The 24,620-nt window shown below is 46.8% G+C and overlaps 1 protein-coding gene across 4 annotated transcripts in view; it reads right to left on the bottom strand.

Moving 5' to 3' along the window:
- Positions 1-2,198: 2,198 nt before the first annotated feature.
- Positions 2,199-24,620, bottom strand: part of LOC119464515 (uncharacterized) — a 46,929-nt gene continuing 24,507 nt past the window's right edge. Inside the window, exons 2-7 of one of the 4 annotated variants that reach the window (XR_007463385.1) lie at positions 21,728-21,757; positions 20,119-20,250; positions 16,358-16,501; positions 12,141-12,298; positions 3,143-3,353; positions 2,199-2,326 (exon numbers count right to left, since the gene is read on the bottom strand). Coding sequence is in view for 3 of the 4 variants with exons in the window: in XM_049655880.1 (XP_049511837.1) it covers positions 3,219-3,353; positions 12,141-12,298; positions 16,358-16,501; positions 20,119-20,250; positions 21,728-21,757 (599 nt within the window). In the remaining variant the exon portion in view is untranslated. The other 3 variants (XM_037725520.2, XM_049655880.1, XM_037725519.2) reach the window with 3 other exon arrangements.

Raw genomic sequence — 24,620 nt, forward strand, 5'->3', positions numbered from 1 at the left:
TCAACTTGTCTTTTACTTCACTATGAGTCTTTTCGGACCGTTGCCGCGACGCCGCCTCCCTCACTCGAAACTCGGGGTCTTCGGATCTTCGCCGTCGGTTAGCCTCGGCTTCCCTTGCTCGGAAATCTGGGTCGGCGCGTCGTCGTTGGACCCATGCTCGAGCAGCTTCCCGTCGTCTTTCCTGCCGCGCCGCTTCTTCTTCCGGAGACAGTTGCTTCTTCGTCCTCGTCATACTCGTCGCCGAACGTCGTAATGCTCTGCGCCGACAGTGCACGCTTTTTATACTGCTCGGTAGACCCCCGCACCGGCTATCTCTCCCCAGAAAGCGTCGCGCCGCCGCTACGCCGCCGTCTCTCTCTCCTTGGCTCCGCCCACCTGCCGCTCGGCGGGCGCTCTCCCTCTCTAATCCTCGCCACTCTCCGACCACCTGTGGCCGGCGCGCGCTCCCCAGACCTGATCAACGCTCGGCACGGTTCAATCTCGGCCTTAAACAGCTCCGCTGTAAAAAAAATTCAAGAAACACTAGAATATTACTATCCACTTGTTGAGCGCACATACCTCGCTCAGACCATCTGGTGTGGCCATACCTGGTATCTCTACCACATGGTGCAACCCCCCCCCCCTCCTTTAGCCATCGTGAGATCATTGCAATCCTTTCTATGCTCTTTCTTCTGGTCGGCTGGCACGGCGTTGGTCTGCCGTGTGGCACTAGGGCAGTCACGTCCCCAGGGTGCCTTTTGCCTTTCCATCTGTGTCTGTCCGCTGCTAGCTTCTAACATTGCGCTTTCCGCTACGCCTAGTCGAAGGTGATGAATGGCCCGCGCGAATTCTCACATTTTACTTCCTGGGCACTCATCTTCAGCAGCTGCTGCCCGTGTGCATCTCAACAGAGGCCCCCGGTCAATGAATTCCCCGCCATTCTTTGCAACAGATGTGGAATGCTATCGCTATGTGCAGCTGACCTGCCAAGATTTAAACGTGTTTAACAGTCCTGTTGTCAATAGTAAGGTGCCTAGATATTTTTTTGCTTTCTTTAAGTATATAGCGACAAGCTTTGAAGCATCTCATTGGTCGGCGCTCATTTCGGCGGCCATGTTCTTCCTAACGCTGTTCGCCGCAGTCACTTACATGCTGCTGCGAGCAAACTTGAGGGCAGGCTGAAGACGCATTAAGTTTCTGTGCGTGTTTATCTTTTTGTCTTTTCCTTGTGCGAAGAATTTTCTGCGGTCGTCGCGACCGCAGCTAGAAACGCGGCAGGCGTCGCCGTAAATACAAATTTCGCGTTCTGCCTCAGCAGCGCAGTACCAACGCCTCTTATATTTAGGAGGCGTTGGCAGTACTAAGTCGCTTTTGGGTTCGTATTTGGTTGCCTGGCCCCATGCCTGAAGCGTATATTTCACTTGTGTGGTGCAGCAGCGGCCGTTGACGGTTGAATGCTATCTACGCAGATACGCCGCTTCAGGAGGTTAGGAAGAGCATGGCGGCCGACGGACGTAGATGTCGCTACTTAAAAAAAGAGCAGAAAATCTGGGGACTTTAGTTAATATATGACAGCGGCCTTGCTCCAGTGCGTCGTGCTCGCTCCGGTGTGGTCATGCGGAACTATAAAGGACTTTCTTTTCGTGACTTCATGTGGCGGCTCGAGTAGGGTGTGCTCCCCACTGCCTGGAGCGGTGAGGAATGGTCCAATCAGCGACGCGTCCGTACTACCCACTTCAGGAGACGAATCAGCATGTCCCGAGGCAATGTGTCGTTGATCGGGTATTCTGGAGGGCCTTGCATTACGGATTTCGCGGTTCTAGAACAAATTGTTTCATTTCTACTGGCCATTGTTCGCGGGGCCGCTCCGATCGGCTTCTGGCTATTGCCGGTATACCTTCCGCTTACAGCGCAACCGCTCCGAGGCGGTTGCCGCAGACTTCGTCGTTGCACCATTTTTCCTATTCTAGAACGGCCGCAACCCGAGCTTCTATCTGTTCTGTCGGTGGAACTCTTATTTAGTAACGCAATGAGCGGGGCTAATTGGTGGGCATGCATGACTGTATTGCGCTTAGTGTTACACTGTCAGAATATTGTAAAGAATGAACATAAAAGAACAAAAAGTGGACGCACGTGGCACAAACTACCAACTCGTTTAATACTGTTAGATAACACGCTTATATACATGGTGATTGTGTGGGGGGAGGGGGGGGGTAGAAGGGATGAAATATAAGATATGACAAGGTGATCACATGTGATGATGCGGTGGGCCGGAACAGCGGCGTTCATTTGCACCCGTTGGCGCTGGCAAACTCGTCCTCAGCTTCGATGAGCGCAGAGACGAGGACTACGAAGAAAGAGGCGACGGGACATATAAGCCCTGTACTCGCAACTCAGAACTTTATTGGAAGTCTCCCAATGTTTATTGTCAACAGCCCAGCTTAAATGGACACTAAAGGGAAACACTAAATTAGTTTAGACCGATAAAGCATTCTTCCGAATCCTTATTTCCGTTAACCTCGCGGTAATATTCCTACTGAAAAAAAAACGTATTCCCCATAACTCCTATATTCAATAACGTCATATAGAATATGGGAAAAGCGGGTTTTTATATGGGATCCTATATGTTTCATATCGGATTGTTGGATATGGGAGTTATGGGGCATATGCATTTTTAAACAGGGATGGCTTCATTCATTATTAGAGGATAAAGTGAAGGTCCAATTCCATTTTTCAGATTTTCGCGCCGAAATCCGCAGCACCGGGACTTCACCGTGACGTCATGGATTTCAAAGTAATAATTCTCATATTTGTGCCGTTGTAACTCAGTAAAAGTTCAAACTTGCCGAGTTCAGTCTTTTAGCCCGTCAGAAAATTATGTAGTCTGTCTTTAGCGATAAAAAGCTTAACTAGTCCCGAGCAGAGGCCGTCAAAATCTATGACGTCATGGCTGGCTGGTGCGGGAACACGAAGGAGGCGTCGCTACGAGTCTTTCAGTTCTTGCGTTTTTCCTTCCTTGTTCCAAGCCTCTTATCCCGGTAATAGGTGCTTTTTTTTTTCTTTTTTTGCTAAACGTAGAACAGCAATTTGTTATTGCGGCTCAAACTATTTTTTTTTCTCTTCAGTGTCCCTTTAACATCCTTTCTGAAATCCGTTTGCTCACATGTCGCCTGTGTGGTGTCTACGCGTGAGCGAAATCTCGCCGTCTCAGGCCACAACGTTACAGTCTTCGATGAAGGTCAGCCCCTCGTGGTCGTCTTGCTGCACCTGCACACATTCTGCACACAGCTGGCTCGATCGTAGTGCAGCTTGCCGCAGTCCGTCCTGCACTGCTCAGGGCGTCCCTTTCCAGCACGGGTCCATGTCATACAGAACTGCACTCGAGAAGGAAAAATAAATAAGCAAACGGACATGCGTTTTTCTCTGCAAGTTGGCTCTAGACTGCAAGCTATAGCTCCGATATACAAGAAAAAAGGGTTTAATAAATACCACTAATTGCAACAATGCTTAGTTCACCGATTTTTCGCCAGACCTTGCAGAAACTTGGCACGTCTTAGGGAGAGTCCATGGAAACCCGAAAGATGGCGTCACTACAGATACCTGGCAGCAAGAGTGTTCACGTGCGCAAACATGAGGACAATGAAGATGCTAGGCTAATGCGGGGAGGTTCTAACTCCGCCTTTACGTCATGACGCTGAAGTCATGAACTTTGAAGTGATGTACGTATCTATCATCACCTCCCTGTGAGTTTTACTCGCCGACTTGCATGTCTCAACTTGAATCAAAACAAACAACGTTCCAATAGATGTCTAGATAACAAGTAACACTACTCACCCTTTGGCACTGACAGCTGTAAAATGAGAGAAGAATAACAGCACTTCATTACTCAACTAATAGTTCCCACACCACTGTTATTATTGAAGCTATTTTCGAGCAAGCAAACAAATTCATACTTGACTTCAAGCGGAAAACAAAAACAAAGACGAGGCCACAAGAAAGGAAGACCACAAGAAAGGAAGCGCTCGTCCTGTGTGATCTTCCTGTCTTTTGTCCTCGTTTTTCTTCTTTTTTCTTTTGTGAGCTTCAAGTCACGCATGAATTCTTCCAAAATCGGCCAAATATCAGTTCTTGTAGGCTTGTTTGTACCGGCGCAAAACCCGTGCCGCGGAACTCACACACCGCTGGCGTTGAAACGAGCACAGGTCCCAGCGCCAAAAGATGACAATCAAGTGTATGGTACCCTTGTATCTGCCTTTTGAACGTCGCTATTCGGAATGACAAATTAAACTTCAGCCTACTAGAAGTTACAGCTTGAGTAATATTTTTGTAACTTGTTTCGGCAGTAATTAGCGTATGCAATACGGTCCTGTACAAAGGGCCAGATACGACATTTTCTTAACTTTTGATTGGTTGCCCGGATTCTCTCGTTTTGTTGTTGCAACGATGTCCGGATGTTCTCGTTTGAGTGCCCGGATAACGGCTCTGGCTTGTGGCTCAAGGTCACTTGAAGGTCGCCGACAACGGGAGCTAAAAGCATTTCATGCTTAATACTGAGCTCGGAGCATCAATGCAAAATGCCTCAAGGTGTCTCGGCTAACTCCGTAATTAGAAGTTCTCTCTCTCTCCACTTGCATTTTAGCTGCGTCCTTATAAGTTATCTGAGAAAAAAATGGCGAAAGAAAATTTTATACATCGGAAGGGCTTTTCGGCTTTTTGATATTTAATTGACAGCCGGTCCATGATAAAATTTGATTTCCGTGCTCTTCGTTAGTTAGTGTAGACCATTTCATTTGAGCGAGGAGGAAAGGTCTGGCAACCCTTGCGCGACGAGCATTTTCTTCTCTCTGTCTTGTGCCATCCGGCACGGTGCTGCTTGAAGGTGTTGCCATCGCATGCTTACGGAACAATTTGAATGTCTTTGACTCGTTATGTGGAGTAGTTACGTGATGTCTGCTTATACGAAGAACCCCGGGGGAACCACTACCTAGTCTTTAAGCTGAAGCAATAACTACAGAAAGTGGAAACTCTTGGTTGCACAAACATATACGACGTGCACCACCAGCCATGGTGTGTGTGCGCGCTTGTGAATCATTTTAACCCGCCGCGGTGGCTCAGTCAGCTAAGGCGTCGCACTGCTGAGCACGAGATCGCGGGATCGAATCCCGGCCGCGGCGGCCGCATTTCGATGGAGGCGAAATGCAAAAACGCCCGTGTGCTTGCGTTGTAGTGCACGTTAAAGAACCCCAGGGGGTCAAAATTAATCCGGAGCCCTCTACTACGGCGTGCCTCATAATCAGAACTGGTTTTGGCGCGTAAAACCCCAGAAAGAGGAAGTGAATAATTTTAACTGACTGCATCCGTTCCCATAGACGAAGACCAGCGGCTTCTCTGGATAGCCAGCGTGAAGTAAAAAAGGTCGCAGTTTCACCCGATAGGCGAAGCATCAATTGCGATAGCAAATAAGTAGAGAGCTATACGGAGTAAGGATAGTAGTTTAATCAGCTCTATAAACTTGGACATGTAGCAGCACCAGCAACGCGCAGAACTGTCGTTGACGCTGTCGGCGTTTTGCCCGCGTTCGCACCGAATGCAGCCGCGTTGGTGACTGTTGCCGGTGCCTCTGGGGGAGGCTCGGAGGTTTTCGACGAGATCAGAACGGGACACTCGTCGAGCAGCGTAGGAAGTCTTTAAAACCTTCTCGCTTCGCAACGTTTTTATATAAATACGCATTTGGTGCCGCAGCTAAACGTTGCCTCCCCTCCCTCCCCTCCCCCCACGGCCTTTCGCGCGACGGAAGAAGTCGCGTTTGCTCTCCGCCGTGCGTTCGCTCCCCGTGAAAGCGTGCGTCCCTCGCGCGCTTTAACTCGCACACACATGGCGACGATTTCATCGCCGTTGAACTTCATACGGAACCTCACGGCGACGACGGTGACGACGCCGACGGCAGAAATGCGCTTGGAGCGTCCATATAATTGCTATCGCAATCAAACAAAGAAACAAAACCTTCTCACAATATGACCACTTCGCACGAGAATTAAAATGTAACAATGCTCATGTACGGCCAACTCACTGCAACCCCGGAACATACAAGCGCAAATCGCGAGAATACTTCCGTCAGTCACCGGTACTGATTTCGCGCATGTACTACTGGAAGAAATGTACTAAGGGATATTCGGCAGTGGGCTAGCTGGTTAAACATACTAGAGTGCGGGCGAATGTGATTGGGCCACATATACAATCTCTAGTTTCTGAAGCAAAAATCCTGAGCCATTCCACTCCGTGAAGGTGGATGACCAGCGAAGCTGTTTAGCATACGACACAGAGGTGACACAGAATGGGGAGGCCGCGTATAGTCCGGACTCACGAGGAGCAACGCGACTACGAAGAGCGACGGCAGGAACAGGCACGAGAATGCAGTCATCGCCGACAGCGCGCACTACACGCGGCCTCCCAATTACCACGAGAGAAGTTTAAAATGGAGAACGGTACCTTCTCCTATATACACGTGCGACGGTGCCGCCGCCTCTGGGGACCGGCAGCAAACAAGGCACGCACGCGGTTGGAACGCCGACAAAGAGGGTCGGTGGTGCGAACGTAGACGTGGCCGACGCGGGTTGGCGTTTTGGGCTAAGATCTGATTGTACCTATTAATATTACTAACACCACTAACTCGATTTTTTTACCATTTAGTTTTTTGGAATTTTATTGTATACATTTTTATCCTGTTCTTCTTTTGGTTCTGTAACCCCTTCGTGATGATGTTTGTCAATAGCATTAATAAAAAATGTCACAGTTTCGCCCTAAGGGCGAAGCAATGAATGCGATAGCAACACAGCAATGTCATACGAAGTAAGGTGAGCGGCTTTGGTAGCAATATGAATTGTAGTAAACATGAGCTGATTAAGTAAGCAGGTGTGCTGCGGCGTAAGTAGACCGACATGAAGATAGACTCGATGACCACGAGAAGGCGCGTGTGAAACGGTGGTGATGAGAAGCGCTTCCCGTGGGCAGCGCGTGCGAAGGGACACACCTGTAGTGCTGCACTGGCGATCCGGGCAGCATTGCATGTGTAGCGTGCGTTGGAAAATGTGGCCCGACTATTACTAACTGAATGAACAAGCGTGGTGTGAGCGCGCACAAACCAACATGAATAGATCACACTGAATGACTGCAGACAACGACCGTCAAAACGCTGGCAGCAAGCGCATACGCCGCAGCAGCGAAGGTACATGTACGTGCGGTCTATCGTTTCAACGGAAACTGAGCGGCGAATGCACGGCGCATAAAGGTCAGAGCCGTGTGGAGATAAGAGACGGTGCGGACGAGCGACGAGCGCGGTTGTTGGCAGAGTAGAAGTGCGCCCCCCCCCCCCCCCCCCCCGTTCCCTCCGGCGCTGGCCTCCCGCTTCCATGCTTTTCTCTACGTGACGTGATCGATAATAATGTCGGTAGTTTCAGCAGACTCTATACATGTATATCCCCCCCTCCCTCGCGTGTGCGTGCGTTTGTGAAGAGATTACGTAAAAAGTAAAGTAAGCTCAGTAAAATACAGTAAGTACGACAGGTATAGTGGGCGTTTAGAGCAACGGTCTCTCATCGCGCCACTGAATGGACTAGTCTTCGAAAACGCATCATTGAGACGACCCGCCCGATCGGAGAAGACATGATTAATTGTTAATCTCCGTTAAGGTTAGATGGCGTTGTCCTCGTCTGGGCGAAGTGCGTTTTACAAGTCAAGGACGGCTATACACGTGAAAATTCACGTGTGACCAGGCTATACCTACTACCATAGCAATAGTTCGCTGCGTCTTTGCGCTAGAAAACTTAAATACGGGCAAAAACGTGTAATGCTTTTTTTTTTTTCGAAGATTTCGTCGCCCTGCTCCCTCATACGAGAGGGTTGCATTTCCTGCGGCAAGTGCATGGGCCGCTGTGTCTTCCGCTGTGTGCGAGCGTGCAGCCGTCATTTGCCTTTACGTCAACAGATGCAGAATTGTACAGAATATTTCACTGCACAGCATAGATATGGCATGTGCACGCATTTTAAGTAGTGCGTGCAACTCATTTCTCCTTCACTTACGCCCGTGCAAACAGGAAGCGGCCTTGTACCTCACAGAATCTCGACGGATTGGTGTACTAGTGATGCAGGAATGAACTCCGGTCTTGTTCAGCGCATAGTGCGCATAATCAATTTCTCAGGACGCGTGAACTCGGACGAGAACTTTCAGCGCCTGCAACAAGAGTTTACTTACGCTGTACTGCGCACAGCAGTAATCCATGCTTGTCGGCTGTCTGTTTCGTGCATTCTGTTGCGAGTTGGCGGAATTTCACTGCTGGCATCAACCCCTTCATGTGTACATTGCTGGTTTTGGATTCCACAACAGAACAGCAACTACCAGCCTTCCGTAATTGTGGCTTGCGATTCAACAACACAACAGTAACTACCAGCCTTCCGTAGGGGCGCAATCGCAAACAAGAGACGTTTCGCGCGCAGACGAGATCCTGCGCGAGCGCGGCCTAACCGGCACCTGAAGGGAAGCGGCGGAAATGTATACCGGAAATTTCGACCACATGGGGTCTTTAAAGTGCACCTAAATCTAAACGGGCCTCGAGCATTTTCGCCTTCATCTAAAATGCGGCTTCCGCAGCATGTTGCTTCATCTAGAATGCGGCCGCCGCAATGCGGCCGCCAAATTCTCGCCCAAAACCTCACAGAGTGTCAAAGCCTTGACAAACACCGTGAAAGTTTTTTCCATATGCAGACATGATGCGCTGTAAATTACCAACCCAAACGGAAGCGCCCAGGAATGAAATTGGGATAGCAGCACCGGTTTCTTGAATTATATCAGCGCGAAGCGACGAGAACAAAGGGTGGGTGGGTGGGTGGGTGTGTGTGTGTGTGGGGGGGGGGGGGGGTGCGCAAAAAATTTGGGGGGGAGGGTTTGAAGCCCCCCCCCCCCCCCCCCCGGCTACGCCTCTGTCCGCAGGGTATGTGCCATTGCGCTTGGACCCTTTCTTCACTATCACCAGGATCGGCCCACATTTTTGAACGCACACGAAAATCGCACGGAAGCCAACGCATAAACAGCTTCGCTGTAAAAAACTCTTGATAATTTGCGCTCGGTGTCCTGCACGTGTTTGTGTACTCGCTCTAATCTGGTTCTTTCGTTGTTTTCGGGACCCAACGTCTATTGTTTCAGATGTACTGTTTTGGATCTACGTCAGGACTCCTGTATAAGACTGATGGTGTGGATTTAAGCGGCGAACGCTGCGGTTGGTAAACCAACACATACGCTTGTGCTGAGCGAGGGTTCCTTGCTCCGTAAAGCAGTATTAACATATCCAATTGGCACCGCATGAACAGAATACAGAACCGCATGAATAATGGGGACTAATTACAACAAATGATTGAGGAACTTAACTGAGAAAGTGCAAGAGTGGGGTTGAAAATTAATATGCAGAAGACAAATATAATGTTCAATAGGCTGGCAAGAGAACAAGAATTCAGGATCGCCAGTCAGCCTCTAGAGACTGTAAAGGAGTACGTTTATCTAGGTCAATTACTCACAGGGGACCCTGATCATTAGAAGGAATTTACAGAAGAATAAAATTGGGTTGGAGTGCATACGGCAGGCATTGCCAAATCCTGACTGGGAGCTTACCACTGTCGTTGTAAAGAAAAGTGTACAATCATTGCATTCTGCCGGTGCTAACATATGGGGCAGAAACTTGAGGTTAACAAAGAAGCTCGAGAACAAGGTTAAGGACCACGCAAAGAGCAAAGGAGCGAAAAATGTTAAGCTTAACGTTAAGAGACAGGAAGAGAGCGGTGTGGATCAGAGAGCAAATAGGGATAGCCGATATTCTAGCTGACATTAAGAGGAAAAAATGGAGCTGGACAGGCCATGTAATGCGTAGGATGGATAACCTGTGGACCATTAGGGTTACAGAATGGATACCAAGAGAAGGGAAGCGCAGTCGCCATCGGCAGAAAACTCGGTGGGGTGATGAAGTTAGGAAATTTGAAGGTGCAAATTAGAATCGGCTAGCGCAAGACAGGGGTAATTGGAGATCGCAGGGAGAGGCCTTCGTCCTGCAGTGGACATAGATACAGGCTGATGATGATGATGATTAACAGAATACGACGGCTTCTTGTGAGAACCCGATAACCGCAAAACTGGTGGGTGCGTCCGAGAGGAGGCACCATCGAAAAAAAAGAAAACAAGAAAAAAAAGCTTGTTGTTATCTTCTCGTGGCTTGTACCTCATGCTGATATTGCTAAGCCAATTAAACTACTTTATTCGGAGAAAAAAATGTCGTCTAACTCATAAACTGGCCCTGGAGTTAGCACGACATTACATTACATTAGCAACAATATTAGCCGCTTAAGCGCTTGTGGAAGTAAACTACAGAACTGCAGCCCCGTTGTTACGATCACCTTGGCTGTATCGTGAACTAATCATTGCTACTAACCACAACGTAGGCGAAATACCGGGCGACAGTTGTAATAAGGGCTTATTCATGAAACGAATGTTTATAATTAACGAAACGAATGTTCATAAAGACAAAACTAATCACCAACGCCGGTTCTGGGCTCAAACACGTCTGCATGAACGCATTGCATTTAGGGTTGCCAACCGTCCAGAATTTAGCCGGTTAGTCCCGACTTCGGCGTAATTGTCCCGAGTCCCGACTAGATCCAGTTGGGACGGCTAAATGTGTTGACTATTGTATTTTTCTGCTGAATAACAATCAATACACCAGAATACCTTTTTGTAATGCCTTACATCTCTGTTGCACATTCATCTCTTTTGACTTCTGTTGCATTGTCATAAACGTAAAGGCAGTTTAGTTTTTGTGTGGTTTTAGTATTGATGTAGGCGCTAATCGGTCACAGTATACCTCCATCTGTACTGGTAGCTGTGTTAACCAAGCTGCTACTGCAACTTTCTTTTTGTGAATCGCGATGCTGGGACTTGCAAAAAATTGAAACTTTTTGCGCCTAAGGACTGGCGGTTCCTGTAACTGACAGTATCTATCGTCGCCAGTCAGCATTTACATCCGTCGTCGACAATGTGCATGTACATGCGGTTATTCGAGTCCGGATACTATTAACCGAATAATCAACCGAATAACCACTGATTCCACTTATCCGGTTTTCAAATTCGAATAGTATCCGGATACTTGTTCGAATTGGAAAACCGGAGGAGTGGAGTGAGTGGTTATTCGGTTGGTTATTCGGTTAATAGTATCCGGATACTTGTGATTCTGTACTTTTGCCGAAATTACCTCGCTTTCTGTCATGTATTCTTATATTTGTAGTTATTTTTGCAACCGCTCATGGCAAACCCGATATTTGCTCTAATTAACCTCCTTATACGTTTCCTTTTTTAAACACCAAATATTCGTGTCCTAACATTCGAATATCCGGCTAACCGGTTACGTAAAAGCGGACATCCGGTCCGGCTATCCGGTTAAACCGGATAGCCGGTTTGACGGATATTTGCAAGCACTAGTGCGCAGCCATGCACCGGTTTTGAACCGGTCGCACTGTGCTGTTTCTCGCCTTGACGCAGGCTGTAGCAACAGTCTCAACCAGCTATGGGTACGAGGTCGTGTAAGCGCGGCTGGGCCGGGCTGTCCGACTTCTGATTCAACTCGTTTTTTTTTATTATTATTATTAAAGTGAAAATAAAAAGAAAGAGATGTAGTCACCCTATAATGGGGACGGCTACTCCATTTCGCATAGGAGAAGCAATATAAAAAATATATGTAGGGAGAAAATGAAAAGAAGCAACGTCACAAGGCCATAAATCCACAGCACACAGGCCTATACACCAACAAACATATAAACATAAAAGTCGCACCACAATACGTTTTGTAAACAAAGTCACAAACACACATCAACGGCCGCGATGTATGACTGCGACGAGCATGTAAACAGATGAGTCTACACAGAATACAAAGAAGTATAACACGTGATACTCAAGCGCTAATAATTACCAATAATAGAAGCAAGTTGTAGTTGCACTGTGTGATCAAGTAATTGTTAAGGATGCCTGTGTCTTCGAAAAAATGTTCGAGTGTGATCAATGCTTTTCGATCTCGTCGGGTTCATGTCTATACGCAAAGCCTACGACACATGAGTAGCCTAATTCTTACCAAATCGAGCAGCGGGACGTAGGTTTCCTGCGATGAGCCAATGACCCGCTTCCTGTGCGGCTGCTGTTTCCGGAATCCACGCCCATCGACCGCAACCCTACGCTCGGGCTGCACCGCGGCGCTCATAGCATTCTGCTTCGAGGCGGCTGCTTTGGCGTCTGCGAGAGAAGCACGGAGTCCTATCTTAATTAGCAAGCTACACCGTAAGACCTAATAACCATAGTCCACTAGCAAAACTTGTTGTTGGGTGAATTGTTAAATGTCGTTATGTAATAAATATGAGCATTAAAATGCAGTTGGTGGGAGATGTGTGAAAGCATAGGTGGTGTCCATCTTCGGTGTCTCTAAATGCGACTCGTTTGTGTTTTACTCTGTTTATTTTTAATTTTTGTTTGTTTGTTTGTCCTGGTCATTGTATCCGTGATGTCTTTTCATTATGTGTCACTGGTTCATAACTAACCGTTACACTGAGCGACGATCGACTGCAGCGCATTGTTATAATGCGCGAGCGCCATGTGAGTTATGCCACGGGCTACGCAGATATGTTGTAAAGTATACGGAATGTTTTATTTACTGCGCTGTACACCGAAGATTACGCGCGGCTTTATCAGCAGTCTCTAACTCCCGTATTCAGAGGTGCTTATGAACTTGAAGCTTATGGTTGACTTAATCTAAAGACGCCTCGCGTGAACGTGCCCAAGACGCCCATTGGGTTTCCTTCGGCACGTTCACGTCAGGCGTCAATTATAGATCAAGGCATGCATGACAGGGGCTTCAAGTTAAGGCACATCTCTGAATACGGGGAACCCCCATATTAATACATGCACCACAGCTTGAAACTCATCCTTGATTTTGTCACGATAACACCTGGCGTGAAGGTGCCCAAGCTGTCTACTGCCTTTGGTTGTGTGCGTTCATCATGCGTCATCCTGACCAAGTCAAACATGGGCTTAGAGTTAAGGTGCATTGCGCTTGGAGCCCGCACTTGGTTTGATCAAAAAATCACCGCATATCCACGAAGTAATTGATGCTGAGTGGGCGAAGCACCGGGGGATCATTTGGGTAACTGTGAATCCCCCATGTATGTATGTATGTATATATATATATATATATATATATATATATATATATATACTGAGCATGTGTACAGTATATACAGCGCTTATATAGCCCTTGTGCACCGCAGCGCCCCTAGCGGTCTCCATGCAAACCAGAGCTACGGACAACGGACGACCATGATCGGACAAGGCACGGCCCTAAGGTGCTTCGCCCTTATTACCGCCTAACGTAAAAGTGTCGAAGGAAGCGTAATGAGCATCTTGGGCCCGTTCACGCCAGTCATCATGTAGATCAAGTCAAGCATGAGCTTCAATTCAAGCTAAGGCGCATTTCGGAATGCAGGGGTAAGCTTCGACGCTCGCAGCTCCTCCGAACACACTGCGCATCGTATACGAGCGATTCGGCAACGCTTGGGAATCTTCTAAGCGTGGTGCCTTCGTTCCGCTTCGCATTGGGACGGCGCCTATCGCAATCTTCCCAAAAAAAGGACCTTCGTGGGACGAGGCATCTTCGCTATCCATGCTATCTTCTCCTGTCTCATTTTCTCTACTCTCTACTCAAGCCCATCCCTGTCCTCATTGAAATCCCTACATGTTTATTTTCGCTACATAGCGCTAATTTTGCGAGTACACGAACACTAGAGGCGTTGTTGGCGCCGCCGTCGTGCTGACACGATATCGACGCGCATGCGCGGTGACGGTCAAAATGTCTCCCGAGACGCACAGTGCGTTTGGTTGCAAAAGTGACGAAGCCACGTGCACGCACCGTCACGCTCTATTCAAGCACCTCTACCGGAGCCGGGGCATGAGCATTGTGCCAGAAAAGAAAGGGAGGAGGCGCTGGTTGTGCGCGCACATGTGAGCGTACCTGCAGAGCTGATGTGTGCATACCATAGTGTGGTGCATACACCGGTCTGAGCAGAACGGAGAGTATACAAACATCAAGCTAAATGTAAGCGTTTCATTTCAGCGTTCACAAAGCACCGAAGGTTTTCCGCCGGTCTCATCTTCGTCTGAGCTCGTGCAATTTCGAGGTGCGACGTCGGTAACGCGGCCGCTGGCGTTCCTCATCGGACCAGCGCAGTTACCAAAGGGATCTCGACAAACATTCTGTTACAGTAGAAGCCGCAGCAGGTTCTTACCAGCAGAGATGAAGCCAGAGCTTGCCCCCTACTTCACCTTCAAGGCGTGCTGAACTCGACGAAGAACAGTCGCATTTCATCTTCTCTTGCTCTGGTAAAATATATAAATTCTAGACTAATTAGAGAATAAAAGCTTGTTGTTTGGGGCTAAAATATTGCCTTTGAGCGGAGTAGTGATATCATGATGTCCCATGCAAGTTGTCAAGACGTTCAAGTGTCACCCTAAAACCAGTGACACAAATGGGGCACGTCGAGAAGCATCTGTATACAGCAAGATCGGTCATTTGAAGGTTTATGAAAGTGAATCAACCGCTTGCTCAATCCTAATGTTAATCGATTCCTATAAAACATCTTCTCTACTCCCGATTTTTTTTAACTTTCTTGGCTGTTACATGCCTTGTATCTGCCAGAGCGCTGCCCCTAAAGTTACGCACCGGTTGTCCCTTGTGCTGCGTCACGCCCTAGGTCACGCCATGTCGTCTGCTCGCATTGTTATAACACACCGTGGGAGAAGCCCGAGCACAACGCTAGGCCTTGTCACCTCTTTCAATTCTTCGCTTGCAATTGCGATGCGATAGCATTAGAGGCGGACTGCACCCGCTTTAAATATATCCATCTTTTTTTAAATAACGTCGACCGACATCGAAGGCAGTACAGTCTAACATAACGTCTCAAGTTGCTACCTGTCATGAGGGCAGAATGCGAGAAACTGGCACCTGACACATGCACCAGACGTTTCAAAGAGCGACTTTGGCACGAGAGAAGCATGCGTGCGATCGTTACCCGCTATGTTTCCCAATGAAAGAATCCAGTGTTGAGCCAAATTAATATTTTAAGCACAATGTGTCACGAAATTTTAACGTTTCTGTCTTTATTATCAGCGCTACAAATAATTACCGGGCCCCCTTTTTTTGCATGTTTCTGCGTTATACAAGGTTTGCCCGGTGTCCTCGGTCAATCAAACGAGACACCTTTTTTTATGTTTTGTGAAAGTAAGGGCCAGGTAATGGATGATGTGAGCGCGAAGTTCAAAGGTGGTGGTTTAATTACGGTATTTGCGATAAATTACTTATACATAATTTATTGCAAATACCGTAATTAAACCACCACCTTATAACCCCCCAGAGCGATTTACGCCTATAGGGGTAAATCGCTCTGGGGGGTTATAAGTGTGTTTTACGAGCGGAGGAGAATGTATCCCGTTGCCCTGGCAACTTTCTTAGCAAAGACTTTCTTAACTAACAACTTTCTTACTTTCTTAACAAAGCGTTGTTTTATGCATTAAAGAACAAAAGTAACTGGAACGCCAATGCATTTCTCCGCAATATCTCGAAACTGGTGTCATCCTGAGAATTCTTTCCAAGTGGATCGGCCTTGCGAACTCCACGGCTAGAATTTGTAAAGGGCAATATGTGCCCATACGATAATTAGTTAGAAACTTAATTAGTGATTTTTTGTTAATTAGTTCATTACAAATTTCCCTTTTTTATCATGTCCGCATCTTCGAGTAGACCAGCTCATGAACTACAATTGTGCTATTTGCCACAAGCAACCTTTAAAATTTTTTGTAAGTGTTCGCTGGAACACCCGGTATAAACCTCTATGTTCCTATATATCATACTAGGCATGTTTCATATGCATGAGCAGATGGGGTCCCACATAAAACATGTATGTTCCCATGTATATACCACATACCGCGTATGTTATATAGAAAGATAATGGCTTCTGTATGGGACCCGGTCCCATGTGTTGATTGGAGATCATATGGGACAAGTCCGTATGATAAATTGAAACATGTAGTTTTTATGTGGGCACCCCATGTGTTCATATGGATATCATATGCGCCATGCCCAGTATGATATATGGGAATATGCGGGTTTTTATATAGCACCCCTATATGTTCATACGGGATACTGGAATTTAAGGCTTCTGTTCTTTTTTTTTTTCACAGGGATGCATAAGCACTCCTCCAAGAAGACTTCCACGAGCTATGCAGTAGAGCTGGACCGAGCCTTACCGCTGAGCCTGGTGCCGGGCTGCACGCCGTTCATGTTGAGGCAATGGCAGATCTGCTCGACACAATGTCCCATGTCGAACGACAGGCCCGTGCAGCTCACGACGCATGCGCCGATGTCCTGCAGCTGGCACGGGTCCGGCGCGGCTGCAAAAGCGCGCGCCTTTCTCACACAAGAAGCAGCACACCGGCACCCCGTCGAAATTATCGCAAACCCGCAAGCAAAATTTACAAACTTTTGGCAGTGGGCGCCTAAAGAATTTCATCGGCGCTTATGAACCACAAGATTGCTGCAGTATGGCGTTAAAGACTAAGTCGTTGTAGGCTGATAAAGTATTCTTTTAAACCGTATTCCTGTTAATTTCGCGATAAGAGGATGATTATCCGAAGAGAAAATTAATGTCGAAGTTAAATTTTTTCACACGCGAAACGCCAGCACCGGTACGTCAGTATGACGTCAAAGCATTCAAAGTATTAAAACGAAGTTCTCTTCGTGTTCTTCTCGCCCCTGTGTTGTCGTTAGTATGCGCTGCATGTATATCAAATGTAAAATTTAATTAATTCATTCATTCATTGTTTCTACATTTACCTTGAGGGCAGTATCGTGAGGGGTTCCTCACTAAACTACACGTACAAATCTCCCACGATTGCAGAAAACTGCCAACTTTAAGAGCAATGAAACAAATTGAGAAATTATGTCAAATCAGCTAATCTGTAAGCACATCCATTTAATACCATAGTTTTAAACGAACTATGGAAAACCTACACGTAAGGAAATAAGTGTCATCCTGGATAGAATAGGACAAAGCTCTAAAAGAAATTGATGCGGGTTTTCAGAGGAAGAGAGAGAGACCTTCGCAGTCGACGAGAAATTCGTTCAGGTAGGCGCATTGAGCCCGGGATCAACGCGTTACCGGGGCCTTCGCTCAAGCATTTGCGCTACACCAGGGCATTTTTTTTTTTGCGCTAACCAGGTGCTAGTGTTATGTAGGTGACAATTTTTTCCTTTCTCGAAAACATTCTCCCTTTCACGCATTTCTGCAGAATCGATTTGTCATACGGAAAGTATTGCGCACATTGTAGTTTTTTTTTATTTTAATTCGTTGTCTTTTGGTATCAAGAAAGGTATCCACAGATCATAAGGAAGAAAACATACGCATTATAGCCATTTTTAAATAGGAAGTCTTGCTCTTATTCTTTATTTCTACCGCACCTTTGCACTGTACTTACTTTGTTTTTGTCCACATACATGTGCTAGCCATTAATATGCCTTGTTTGTTGGTAATAAAATTTAAGTTTATGGGTTTATCATTTTTAAAGTTGCACGTCGGTCTACGAGGGATGCCGTAATAATTCCGTAATAATTTTGACCGCTTTAGTTTTTTTTTAACGTGCACCCAAATTTGCATTCGGCCCCCATCAGAGTGCGGCCGCCGTGACCGGCAATCGAACTCATGACTTCGTGCACGGCAGCATTACGTCATAGCCACTTAGCTTGTTGCTGTTTGCAGTGGAGTTTAACTCCCCTACAGTCAGTCGGTCGGTCAGTCAGTTATTTGGTTAGTTGATTACTTACTTACTTAGTTGGTTAGTTGGTGGTTAGTTAGTCAGTTACTTGGTTTCCTTTTTGTGTGTGTGTTCTTCTTTACACTTTTTTTACATCTCTTTTCTAACATCTTTTATTCCCCTTGCCCCCTTTCCCCCGCACATGGTAGCCAGCCGGTCTGAGAACTGGCTAACCTCCCTGTCTTTCCGCCCATTCTTCCTTCCTTATAGTTACTCGGCTGGTTAGTTAGTCTGTTTGTTGTTTGTTTGTTTGTTTGTTTGTTTGTTTGTTTGTTTGTTTGTTTGTAAGTTCATTCATACATACAAAGCACGTCACAGGCTCCAGTGTTGGACTATTACGAGAAGGAAGGGGCGGGGGGGTACAGATATGCAATTAGGCGTCGGTCGTACGTGGGCATGCAGAATTTGAAGAAAAAGAAAGTAGAAACGAACTGCAGCTGAGGACATGAATGTAACAAACACAACTCACTAATACTGTGATTACGTACCAATGCGATGACAGAAATGGGGAATGAGCTGCAACTGAAGACACAAATATAGCAATACACGACTAACTAACGCAGTGATTGGGCAAGAACGCAATAACAGAGCAAGAGAATAAATCATATATATAATGAACACAAGTGTGTAACACAGTGGATAGGCAGGAACGCAACACAGAACTAGGTTATAAAATAGGTTATATAAAGAAAGTGCTATAAACACAACTAAGAAACACGGTGGTTAGGCAATAATGCAATGACAGAGCTAAGGAATTAAGACATATACTTCGGTTCGGAATTTATCAGGGTCACCGATGGTGACAAAGTCATCAGTGAGACCATTCCTCAGTTGAATCGCCCTTGCCAGAGCTCATAGGTGGAACGTAGTAGGTTTCTTCACTTAAAACTTTCAACTCTGTGACCTTCAGAACATTGCCGGTGTCCCCGTGCAGCCTCTAGAGAATAACCAAATTGTCAAGAAATCAAAAAACAACGTCAGCCCAAGAATTGCACCATAGTTTTATTATTGTTTCATATACGTGTCATTAAGTAAGTGAAACCTTCTCGAAAATATGTTCCCCTTAGTTGGTGGAACCTGCGCAGAACGAGATTGAGATCATGGCTACAACAGCACGACTAAAAAGGACTAAGAAAAAGAGAGAGGACCCCATACGGCTCTGATTGCCTTATTGCAGAAAAACTAACATATACAGGATGTCCCAACTATCATGCACCAAGATTTAAAACTGTGCAAATGCCACGTAGCTGGACAGAACCAAGGTAATGTTGTTTGCCGTCGCATGGAGATACTCAGGTTATTTCCTGCATTACGCCTAATTATATAATTAGTCCTAATTAATTATTCAACTTCTCAAATATTATAATTAGATGAAAAGTGTCAGTGAGAAAATTGTAGAGCAACGTGAAAAACTCCCGATACAGCTTTCTGTTGCTCAATACAGGCTACATAAATGTGTTTTTCTGAGCGTGAAAGAAGCGCGCGAATACGCACAAAATTTCCGCACAAGACGCTCGAGGCCTTTGCGTGTATTCGTGCACCTTCGGCGTGCGGAAAGGATGGGCATTAAATATTGTAATTTCGTGTTCGTGTTCAACTGCATATTCATGTATTTGTTTTCCAAGCGCACAGCACTTTCGAAGGTTTGGATTTTTGAGTTGAACGCCGTTCTTTTTTTTTTTCTTGGGGGGGGGGGGGGGGGGGTAGTGATCATTTGTGTATGGGAAGGAGTTCATACCCTATAACAGTTATTCTTTATATGTTCGTTTTCCTGCAATAAACTTCAGTTGACTGTCGGCGCCGTGTACTGTTGCCTCCTTTTTCTGAGTCCTCGTCTTTAGTCGCGCTGTGTCAGCCATGAACGGATACCAATTCTCCCGATTCTCCATCCTTCTGACATTAGGACGTTCCGATCACTTACTTAGTGAAACGTACGTGGAAAGATACTGAGTGTGGCATACAGTAACGGCGGCAAGAAGCTACATCTAAGGAAGAGCCGACGCTCGACGGCATTCGTCGCGCGTACGTTCCACTAAGTGGAGCCATTTGTCATAAGATTAAGAGCGTAATACCGGTGTCACGCGGTCACTTTCCATCGCGATCGGGTCCGATCCAGATAAGGCTATAATAGATCGCGATCGAAAAGGGCTCCGCTGACACCGCCGCAAAGCACGGACAAATTGGCATCGCATACTCACACTCAACCACAGCTCGGGCGTTAATGCTGCACTCGCAGTGGTCGCCCCGGCAGTAGCCGTGCGGCAGGTTCCTGAACTGCTTGCACGCCTCCGTGCACCTGGCGTCGCTGTGGTACTTGCACGGGTTCTCCACTGCGCGCATGCGCGGTCGGGTGAGAGAGCAACAAAATGGAGAGGGTATGAACGAACTTGAAATAAAGGGAACAGCACCTCTGACGGCTAAGGGCGATGGGATAGCAGAAATTAGTAATTTGTAAACGATCATATAGCAGCGCAAAAGCATTTTTCTTTCTTCGCCTTATCCAAGCCGCAGCAGCAGTACTGGCCTCCGCGATGCATGGAAGCCCTCCGGCTGCGCAGTCTCGGAGGCCACGATAGCAAAATGAACGCACACCAACGAGCTCAAAATTTCTCTATTTCTCGATATGCTCAATTATTTTGCTTCCGTTTGGCTACACATTTACGCCATATGCCGATGCCCTATACATCATCCATTAATAATATTCCGTAAAGAATGTAATGAATAGCCTCTTTAGGTGGTACGTGGCTTTGCTGATGATTCGAAAATCTGTCGGTAAATCGGTCCGTTCAGTAGGTAGCGCTATATACAGGGTCGCGCTAAGGCCGCCTACATGTGTCCTACTTCAAAACCAATCATCCCGCCAACTTTGAAAGATCACGTGATCCGAGGCGGTTTATCTGATTGTACTACCTATAAAGATGGGTAAACAGAGTAAGAACGGCACACCAGAACAAGACGTCTGACTCGTTAAGGCCTCACCACGCGTACGTTTGCCCGAGCGCTTATATACGCATGCGCAGATGGTGCGGGACAGATCGTAGGCGTCGCAGCGCGAGCACAGATATCTTCTCCAGACAAATATCGGTGCTCGGGCTGCGCCGCAAAAATACGAAATAATGTCTACCAAGGCGAAAGAAGGCAGCCAAGTGGGCTCGCGCTGGCGCGCGTCTTGTAGTTGCAAACCGCCATTCCTCGCGAGACGCGGCAAACGCAAGGCGCGGGCGCGCGCTTTCGCGCGCTGGCAAGCGTATACGTGTAGTTTGGCCTTTAGTTCTACGAAACGTAACTGCCAGTCGTGTTGTGCTCGTGCGCATGCGCGGAACCTCGCATATTTATTCTCTTCGTCTTCTTACGCTAATTCTGGACGCTTCTTTAACCTACCGGAGGAAGGCGCTGCAATCGCATAACTGGACACATCCTTACATTTGGTATCTCTCTCTCTCTTTTCTTTTCTTGACACCAGCATCTGAACATGCAATCTTACGCAGAGCAAAATGGCGCCAGTGCCCCGGCTGGTCTAAGTAGCAAGAAGAAAAGACAATGCAGGAGAACAAACAGACAGCAAGGAACGCTAACTTAATAGATTAAATAGTTAAAGCTAGCGCACTGTCCTGCCTCTTTCTTGCCCTCATTTTGTTGTCTTTCTTTCTTTCTTTTTTTGTCTAATAATGTCCAAGCCTTAGAAAACGCACCAACTATAGCCCGATCAGCCGTGTTAAGCCAAAGCCACGTCGACGGGATCGTATACACAGCACTGTTGCAACTTCACAAGCAGAAAGATGTAGTTGGGCCTTCTAAAACACTTACTGCTGTATGGGTGCACGCCTCCGATGAAAACTGAAAGGAAATCCAAGCGCAAGTTTAAAGAACGCTAATAATAAAAGTTGGTCAAAGAAAGTGCACAAGTTATTACAAAACTTTAAAGTCTTTGTCGCTTACAGTTACGTTTCACCAAAACAATAGCAGAGAGCGAGCTCGGAAATACTGGAGCCATATTTTTATTTCTTTATACTAGCGCGGACTACCCAAACTCTAAACATCCCTTTTATTCTGTCCTCTTTCTTCCTTCTCTTTCTTTTAGGGGCGAAGCACCTTAGGGCCGAGCCTTGTCCCTCGTCGTCCGTTGTCCGTCCGTAGCTCTGGTTTGCATGGAGACCGCTAGGAGCGCTGCGGTGCACAAGGGCTATATAAGCGCTGTATATACTGTACACATGTCCAGTATATATATATATATATATATATATATATATATATATATATACAGGGTGTTTCAGCGAACACTTTCAAAATTTATTTAAGGTTACCTGTGGCAGATATCCCAATTCTAGTTAATGAGCCGGTCTACTCGAAGCGGCGGACATTATTTGCGCAAAAAATTGAGATGCATAATCGACTAATTAATAAAAATTCACTAATTAAGTTTTTAACTATTTACCTGATGGCCCATATTGTAATCCACAAATTGTAGCCGTGGAGTTCGCAAGGCGGATCCACTTGGAACGAATTATCGGGATGACACCGCTTTCGAGATATTAATTCCCGAACTTTGCGAAGAAATGCATTGGCGTTCCAGTTAGTTTCTTAACAAAACGTCGCTTTATGCATTGAAGCACAAAATTAACTGGAACGCCAATGCATTTCTCCGCAAAGTTCGGGAATTAATATCCCGAAACTGGTGTCATCCCGATAATTCGTTCCAAGTGGATCCGCCTTGCGAACTCCACGGCTACAATTTGTGGATTACAATATGGGCCATCAGGTAATTAGTTAAAAATTTAATTAGTGAGTTTTATTAATTAGTCGATTATGCATTTAGTTCTTTTGCGCAAGTAATGTCCGCCGCTTCGAGTAGACCGGCTCATTAACTAGAATTGGGCTATCTGCCACAGGTAAACTGTAAGAAATTTTGAAAGTGTTCGCTGAAACACCCTGTATATATATATATATATATATATATATATATATATATATATATATATATATACGGGGGGGATTCACGGTTGCCCGAATGATCCCCCGGTGCTTCGTCCACTCATCATCATACACTTCGTAGATATGCGGTGATTTTTTCTTTTCTTTCATTTCATTCTCTGCCACAACGGTTCGTTATTCATAGCAGACAATCACGAATAGCAAAATCACAGGGCGTGCTAGTCGTGATTGTCTGTCGTGATTGCTATAGTCGTGGTTCTTGTGGGTGGTGTACGGCTAAAACGCAGAACAAAAAAAGTTGTTCGAGAAGCCCTGACAATTATTAATCACCTTAATTACCAATATAATAAAAGAGGTGGTGAGCACATGTTTAAAGGAGGGGACACAGTCATGTTTGTTTTGATTGGTGGAACTTGTTAGGATTTGAGTGAACCTGCTCTAAACTTGTATGGTGTGGTTTAAGGTACGGCATGCATAGAGTTTGTATACTAACTGTAGAGGAAAGGCTCACTGAAAAAAAGTCGCAGTTTCGGGCGAAAGGTGAAGCATCGATTGCGATACCGAATTATTAGACAGCAATACGAAGTAAGGATAGTAGCTTTATAGGCCATATAAAGGTGTAAACATTCGTTTACCACCTAAATAAACAAGCACGGTGTCACGCGCGCACAGATAAACATGAACACATCTCGTTCAATGACCGCAGAAACTCGTCAAACGCCGGAGTGAGAAAGCGCGCCAGCGGCAGCGAGCAAATTGACCTTCGCGCTGGCTCTCGCTTCAACGCGAACTAAACGTCAAAAGCACAGCGCAGACGAAGCTACCGGCACTCGGCGCATGCCCTTTGTACCCATCGCAGATCGCTTTGAAGATGAGGCGCCCGCGGGCGCACATTTCGGCCACATCGCAGATCGCTTTCCAGCCGTGCTTTCAAGATTGGCGCCCGCGCGGCAGCTCCGCGTACAGCAGCCGTAAGAGCAGAACGCACCTCCCCCCCACCCCCCACCGTCTCCATCGCCTCCTCCACGTACCTCGCGCGCGAACGAAGACAGCGCGCGCTTCCGGCCGCCTTCCTCACTCGCGTGCGCGAGATTTAAGCTGCGGTTGCCGGCTCACCCTCGCACGCTTTCACTCGCACACACAGTGTACGGCGCGCGGCGACGGTTTTATCGCCGTTGGACTTTATACGGAACCTCACGGCGACGACGACGGCAATGGCAAAATGCGCTTGCAGTGTCCATATAATTGCTATAGCAATGAAAGAGGCATCCGCAAGGACGCCGCCATGTTGCTACGACTAATTTTGTGACGCGAAAAATATTTAAAATATTACGCAGAAACAAGCACTAACACGTAGCACGTGCGCATGGTGTAGGATTCGGAAGTCGTGGTCTCGGAGTCTGGCGTCAAACTGAGGGTCGCTCTCTAGCCTACACCACCGGTGCATCACACGGAGGCTTAGCGGGCCCACACCGTCGTCCGAGCAGACTTGACGAGGGCTCTTTCTTTAGTGAAGAGTACGAGGTCAAGAAGTAGGGGCTAAACGGAACAAGCTATTCATTTACACAGGATATCCAAACTTATTTACAGAACAAGGAGATACATGTACTGGCCAGAGTATACGGAGCGCAGTACATTGTAGCATGTCAGCGCTGCTACATCTAAGCAGACATCGTTCTGGGAGAGCACCAGCTACAAGTTAGAGCAGATGGGAGAGCACTATCCAGGTGAGCCGCAAAAGTCCGCTTAGAGGCACCTTGTCCTCCCT

The sequence above is a fragment of the Dermacentor silvarum genome, chromosome 9 (genome assembly GCF_013339745.2).
Source record: "Dermacentor silvarum isolate Dsil-2018 chromosome 9, BIME_Dsil_1.4, whole genome shotgun sequence".
Taxonomy (NCBI): Eukaryota; Metazoa; Arthropoda; class Arachnida; order Ixodida; family Ixodidae; genus Dermacentor; species Dermacentor silvarum.